Raw genomic sequence first — 7,450 nt, 5'->3', positions numbered from 1 at the left:
AGAAAGACAGACAGACACATTTCTGACAAATCTTGCATACAACTCTCCTAGGCCCACCTGGTTCATCGCCCTGTTTCCACAGGGGCGGGGGTGCATGGGGAGGGGAGCGGGCGGTGAGCACTGCGGGTACAGCAGCCCTCAGTCAACCCCTCACAGGGTCTCAAGGGGGATCGCCAGCTCTTTCCTGCATCTTGTGTCAAAACAGAGAGACACAATTTGGAAAGTCACAGGCACAAAAACGTGCACCTATACCAAGAGAGGCTGCAGTGACCAAACCCAGCATGTCACACGAGTGCCACTGTGGGTACTACTAAGGCACGGAGGGAGGGAACATGACATAGCAAGGCCTGCAGCCCCATTTAGGCCCTGGGTTGGTGGTGCCAAACACTGTTGAGAACTTGTGTGTAGAGCCCAACACACATATCTACATGACCACAAGGAGGCACATTTCATAGAACCAGTGCACTGAGGGACACACAGAGTGACATTCATAACAGCCGAGTGACAGGGAGGCAGGTTACTAGCTTTCAAGGGATACAAAAATGTTGCTCACATCATTGGACTTGCCATCATTTATTACACAAATCCCAAGCCAAGAAAAAAAAAAAAAAGAAACTACAGGCACCTGCAACTTCCCCAAAATTGCCTGAAAGTGGCGCTCTGGAGAAAAGCCTTTACCCTGAGGGGATGCTGCTCAGCAAACCCAAGTGTGGGATGTAGGCAGCCTCTTTGACACAAGACACGAGTTATTCCCCCCAGGCTGGTTGGGTGAAGCTAGATGCATGTGGGCAGGCTGCCCACCTCCACCTTGCCTCATTGGGCATCCCATGCCTGCTGAGCCTTTGGGAAAATGGTAGCTCCAGCTTTGCTAATGGGTGTGTCCCCTGTCTCCGTCTCCCCTGCTCTGCACCTTCATCCTCTGGGATCAGAGACACCATGGACCTGCTGAGAGCTTTACAAATGTTGGGAGAGATGCTGGAAGATACCCTGACACTCATTTGGGGCTTGTTGGTTCTACTCACTCAAAGACGTATCCCTGTCTAAGAGAGGTCAGGCACTGGTGTCCTGACTGACATGAACTGACTGGCATCAGATGAGACATTTAGGTACAAACAAGGGGAAGGGACTCATTATCTGGGCCATGGTGACATTGTCTCACACACAGAGGGATGCACAAAAAACAGACAGTCCCCTTGGGGGCTATAGGACTTTCAAAGCTGGCCAAAAGAATCAAGTGCCCAGCTACATCCCGCAGAGGTTGGTGCCCCATTCACACAGCCTCATACCTACACAACAGACAGACACCCACGGCTCACGTCTTCCTCTCTCACACAGCTGCAGTCTCTGTTCCTCTCTCACATGGGCACAGCTAAAAGCACAAACTTTCTTAAACCAATAATGCTCTTCCCTGAATGTCTCCAGTCCTGCCTCTCTTGCTCCATGTCCTCACCAACAAGCATGAGTGCAGCCCCTCTCCAAAGCAGTTTCCATGTTTTCATTGCTTTGCTTTTGTACATACTTGGCTCACACAGCCCTTCCCCTTGTGTGGCAGAAGGTCAGTAGGCCTTTATTACACTGAGACATGTAGACCTTTGCTTCTCAGTGGACCCCAAGCCAGACAGAAAAGAGGGGCTGATGAGGATATGGGAGGTCTTCTTACCTTTAAGAGCTCTTCTGGCAGGTCTCCGCCATTGTCAATGCCTCTGTTGATGGATACAAACCTTTCAAAAGCAGGTTTGTCTTTCACATTGGGGTTGTGCAGGCTGGTGTTAAGCATGATGATAGAGAAGGAGAGTATATAACAGGTATCTGGCAACAAGAAAGAAAACCAGGATGGGTGGCACTTGTCTTAGAGGGCAGATCAACCCAAGGTCTAACAGGTGGCTTGGTTTCCAGTCACTGGAGAACAGCATCATCCTCTCAGCTGTAGGAGGAAAAGGGAGATGTCTGCTCTGCCAGGTAAAACAGGGACAGAGCTGATCTCCTATGATGGAGGTGATTCCATCCCCTCAGGGTAATGGGGCAAGTTGGGTAGATCTGGTCCAATAATGGCTCTGCCAGCAGCAAAGTTTCTACAGACCCATGTCTGTCAGTGCTATCCTTGCTGCGATGAGATACACCTGATGGCGGGGTTTGGAACACTTCTCAAGTCTATTGCCCATGGGGATGGACCGGAGCACAGTAGCAAAAGGAGGACTGAAGATCCTCAGCCTATTGAAAAGCTTCACAGGAACTGGGCTGCCTCCTTCAGCTTAAGAGGAAACATCTGCGCTTCCAAGAGATGCCCTCTGTGCTTTGTGAATGGAAAAGGAGGGCTCCTGTCTCTAGCAAACAGTGGAGCTCAGTTTTACAGGCCTTCTCCCCATACTTACCTGTGGACTGGAATACTCCTGGGTTACACTTGCAGTACCAGTTGGCAAAGGCCTCCATCATCCGGTCAATCTTCTGTGCTTCCCCAGGCAGCCGGAAGCTCCATAGGAACTGTCTGTCAGGAGCAGCATGCCAGAGAGTTAGTCAGATTGGGTGCAAGGGACATTTATCCCTTCTCTCAATCCATGGGACAACATGGAAATAAAAGAAGCTCTGTTCCTCTCTCTAGAATTGCTCATCAGCCTCAAACATCCTGAAAGCAGGAAGCAGAACTAAGCATCCTGGAAATCACAGCTCCTCTTCCCTAATGAGTGCCCTGCAAGGTAGCAGAGACCTCTGGAGAAAGAGTCCTGCTGGGAGGCTGGCTTATAAGAAAACAAGATGCCCTAAGACAGGGTCACTTTGTCACTGACATAACGGGCACTGTGGACAGACATGCTTCCTGGTGCAAAAAATAACTTGTCACATCCCCCCAGCCACTGAAGCCACAGTGGCCCACTTTGCTTTTCCCATCTTCTCTGCACGTGGCCAATCCAGTCAAGGGGCCATGGAAGAGTTCCCCCAGGAAAAGGTGTTAACAGCTCACAGAGCAACAGCCTTGGAGCCAACACACGCAGCAGGGCCATGGGAAGCCCCATTTCAACCCAGCAGGGCTTCACAACCTTTCTGGGTGGTAAGACCCGGTGGCTGAGCAGGCTCCTGCTCCACCCGCTGTGTCCTGCATGTTCACTCACCTCAGTGCCTGCACCAGGTTGAGGTTGGCAAACTGGTGACATGCCACAAAGGCTTGGAGGATCTGAATGTTTGTGGGGTCCCTGGGAGAGGACAGAGGGAAAAGGTCAGAAGAGAGCTTTGACCCTGCTCAGTTTGGATGCCCCTTGATGTGACAACATGCACCCGGCTCCATCCCAGCCTCCACTTCCCCTCCGACCAACAAGAAGCCAAGATGCATGCTCTTGTCTGGGAAGACCGACCACATTAGAGGTAGGAGAAAGGGTAGCCCATACAGTCAGCCTTAGCCACACTCCAAAGGCCCCCTGATCAGGGTGTCCTACCCACCCAGCCCACTGCGGTTTGAGGTATGTTCAGTCTTGGCACCTGACTGAGGTCTGCCGGGGGTCATTTAAAATGGTAGTTGAGAGAGGCCAGGCAGGACGAGGCTTCCAGAGGGCTTCCTCATCCTGGCTGGGTTGCTCACCTCCCACCCAGGTAATCCCCAATGGCTGTCTTGTTCAGGCCTTCGCCCTTGTGGAGGAATTTAGCAATCTCCTGCAGGTCTGAGGACAATACCTGGTGCTCGGTCAGGTACTGGATCCCCTGGGGGAGGAGAAGCAAGACAGTGAAGTAAGACAGCTCTGTGAGCTGATGAGAAAGTAGGACCCCAACACCCCAATATCAGCCTTCCTTGGATTTGACAATGTTGCTCCCTGCATTACTCCCCAGCCCCTTTATGGGAAACTACCGCCATGTTCCCAGCCTTATTCCATCCCTCTTCATCCACCATGGTGGGTCAGTCCCACTTCCATTTCACCCCTAGACTTGGGTAAATGTTTCATGGGGATGGAAACATAAGCAAACAAAAAAGGGCAATGAAGGTTAAAAGTCCAAAGAGGAAAAGTCAAAATAGGTAATTTCAACATTTTCTAATCAAAATATCTTAGTGTTCTGTTCCTAAATGCCACCTTTTCCAAATTAACTTAAAGAAAAAAATGCTTGCTTAAAAGAAGACATAATAAAAAAATGTACTCAGTCAAAAATAGGGGCTTGAGACAACTTAAAATTATTTTTTCCTAAATTTTCTTCTACACCACAGAACAGAGCAGTCTGCAATCTTTTCAGGTCTATCCTTCCCAGTCTGTAAGGATGGAATGTGGTTTTTAAGGAATGTAGAGGGTCTGAGTTGGGCTGCGCAAAGAGTCTACATCCTATTTTAGAGTGAATGTCATGATTTTCAAAGTCACAGAAAGTTGAGGCTTTGTTCAGACTCTTAACAATATCTAAAACCACAGCAACTCTCCAGGCCACATTGCAATTCTCCTCACAAAATACAATAAAGGAATGAAAATTGTTTTAGATCCATCAAAATGTTCTACTTCAACAGAATCAATTCACTTTGCCTTGTAATATATAAGAAACTATTTCTAAAATGCCCCAAAGAAAAAGCAGTTTCAAAAGAAGAAATTGAAATGTTTCTGAGATTTTTCCACACTATTTTCCTTTCTTTTTCCCCAGACGGAATTTTGGTAAGATCAATTTAATTTTGCAAAGCATTGTGGTGATGATGGGGCTCCGTTTTCTGGAAGAAAACATTTCTCCCTAAAGGTTTTGTTCAGCCAGATTCCTAACGCTTACCTCCTCTAGCCTCAGGAAATTGCCCTGGGATCTCGGTGACACAAACTCATTTAAAGTATCAGTATTGCATGGACGAAGTGTAACCTTAGCAAGGAGGGGCAAAGAAAGCTCCTTGCATTGCAGCACCTCTCAGCCTATGGCGTGTAGCAAAAGGGAAGCAATAAGCAGAGATCTGCATAGTATAGGCACACAGTGCAACGTTTTGACCAGGCTGGTTGGCACTGAACCAACAAAGCTAAACTGGTTTGGGGTCAGAACTAGTTCAGGTATTTCTGCACAGCATGGCACCGTGCCACAGAGGTGCCTCTGGGGCTTCCAACCACGGTCAGACAGAACGCCAGACAAAACCTGCTCTCGTGCAGGCTGTAAGTACCGGTATCGCTGCCCTCAGACAGCTCCCACTGGCAGAGGGATGCCCACGGGACTGGCAAGCACTCCAGCCGTGGTGTGGACACTGGGGAAGGCATCTGGAGGGTCTCAGGAGGGCAGAAGAGGAGGAGGAGGCATGAAAAGTTGTCACTCAGGCCAGCAGCAACCCAAGATGCTAGCTGCGGGGGTGAGCTGCTGCTGAGCAATCGTTCAATCACAGCTTGTGGTTTTCCTTACAGAGCTCAAAAAAATGGCCCACTGATGAGGAGGAAGGAAGAGGAAACTGTCTTTCTCACATCTTCTCTACATTATCATGACAGTTTTAGAGCTTTCTGCAGAGGGATGACAGCTATGGAGTCTGGACCCCACTGGTCAGAATCACAGAAAGTGGAAAACCTGGATTCACTCCACAGTCTGGCCAGTACTACCAAAATTAAAACTAATTCCAAAATGACAGAGGCAGCCTGTCCTCTTCTGTTTTGAATGAGCCAAGGAACCTGACACACTCTCAAAACTTCTCGCCTTCTTCCTACTTCATCCTCCTACGTCACACTATGGCCAGTTCTTAGCCTCTCACAGGCAAGAAGATGTGGGTTGAAGGAGATCCTAACTGGAGTCTTAGTGAGGTAGGAAACCAGCCCCAAAGCTGCATGCCATAGTTCCTTTGACATCGGTGGCTGCAAGTGGACCGGTAGCCAACAGAAGCTCTTCCTCCCAGCTTTCTCCTCATAGGTGAAATGAGCAAATCCTACCTTTGCAGGGTCCATGTTGAATTTCTTCCTACCCAGGGACAGAAGTTTATCCTTCTGTGATAGTTTGCTGCAAACACAAAGAAGGAAAATCAAACTTAGAATAAAGGGCCATGTTTCAATTCACGCACAAGGTAACTCAGATATCTCAAGGACAGGTATCTAACTATCCAGGAATAAAGGGAAATCTCAGTGGAGAGAAGTGTATTCCTGGACTCATTTCCCTGTCCTTGTTGTGATCCAGATCCCATCAGTGGTGTTGTTTTCTCAACATCAGGAGAGAGCCTTTGTAAGCAAAGGAAAACCCATCTTGTCCCACTTGCCTGGTCTGCTCCCCAGGATTATTGTCTGACTCTTGCCTCTCCTCTGCATTTTGGAAGCACTCAATCTCTGCAAACACTTCAGCAATCTCTTCCTTCAGCTTCTGCAAAAAAAATATCAGGAGGATGAAGGTGATGGAGGGAAAAAGAGCAGGCACACACAGAGCATGTCTTACTTCTTCCCTTAATCATAGGAAAAGGACAGGTCAGATGGTCACGACTGGACGAGGATGTCTATGAAATGGGCACTGCTCTGGGGTGACCTTGCTGGATTCCAGGTGAAAACAATGGGAGAGAGGGGCAGAAGGATGTTCTTATGTTTGTTGTCAATCAAGCCTGGAAAATCAAGCTTAGCCAGTGTGGAGAGTGTCAGAGAACTCACATCAGGGTCGATTTCAGTTCCTCAAACAATGTCAGATGTGAGACTCCTTCCATCGTGCCCATTTCCTTCTAGCTTTTACTTTGCATAGCCATGCTACACATCCAGGAAAGGGGAAGTGGAACCAGTAACTGTGAGGACAACATGAAACTGAAGTGGCCACAATGTGAAACACAGAGTTTTCAACGTACCTATCATTCAAATACCATTGAGCAGACACCTGTCTTTAGGTGAAGAAAGAAGAGAGGAGGAGTAAAAGAAGACCAATCATTGTCAAATTAAAAAAAAAAAAATCAATTGTAGATTTCAGTTTCCTTTAGGGCCATGACAGACCATGGCCTTCTTGGCTGGATATTCTGCATTACCAAGGAAATGAAGATGTCTGTTTCTCCTTGGTTCCATCCTGTAGTTATGGTCCTCTTCAGAGGCAGAGTGCATCACAGCTCTCTTCCAGGAATCACCCAAATTCTTCCCCATGCAAACCAGAATAGGCAGGGGAAGAAGAGTTGTTTTATGACAGATCTTGCCTCAACAAGGAGTGAGGATGTGGCCGCAGTATGCACCCAGATAGAGAAGCTGAAGTTCTCCAATATCCCATAATTTAAAAGAGCTGCTGGATTTCAGTTTTGCTCTGGCCTTCATTCTGTTGTGCTTCATAGTCTCCAGAGCTGGGACTGTTATGCTTCAGGTATTGCACAAATGTAACAAACGTGTGATCTTAGCTCCCAAATCTGAAATGATTATCAGTTTTGTCACTTTATTCACTGCTGTCTTTTGGCAGTGTAACTGGCAAGTCTAGACCCATCCTCCCCCCTCCTCCCTCTCCCCTCACCAGACATCCCCCCCAAGTCTTTGTGTTAAAGGGTATATCTGAAAAAATACACCTAGGAAAATGTCTCTAGTTCTTCACA

The 7,450-nt window shown here is 48.0% G+C and overlaps 1 protein-coding gene across 1 annotated transcript in view; it reads right to left on the bottom strand.

Moving 5' to 3' along the window:
* The window catches only part of CYTH4 (cytohesin 4), a 17,276-nt gene that overhangs the window by 2,697 nt on the left and 7,129 nt on the right, over positions 1–7,450 (bottom strand). The window contains exons 3-8 of the mRNA XM_009647826.2: positions 6,164–6,264; positions 5,844–5,910; positions 3,569–3,687; positions 3,105–3,185; positions 2,373–2,485; positions 1,661–1,809 (exon numbers count right to left, since the gene is read on the bottom strand). Of these exons, the coding sequence (XP_009646121.1) occupies positions 1,661–1,809; positions 2,373–2,485; positions 3,105–3,185; positions 3,569–3,687; positions 5,844–5,910; positions 6,164–6,264 (630 nt within the window). The remainder of the gene's footprint in view (positions 1–1,660; positions 1,810–2,372; positions 2,486–3,104; positions 3,186–3,568; positions 3,688–5,843; positions 5,911–6,163; positions 6,265–7,450) is intronic.

The sequence above is a fragment of the Egretta garzetta genome, unplaced genomic scaffold (genome assembly GCF_000687185.1).
Source record: "Egretta garzetta isolate BGI_Z169 unplaced genomic scaffold, ASM68718v1 scaffold51, whole genome shotgun sequence".
In the NCBI taxonomy this organism is placed as follows: domain Eukaryota; kingdom Metazoa; phylum Chordata; class Aves; order Pelecaniformes; family Ardeidae; genus Egretta; species Egretta garzetta.
The sequence above is the reverse complement of the archived record's forward strand: the minus strand, read 5'-3'. Positions and strand labels throughout refer to the sequence as shown.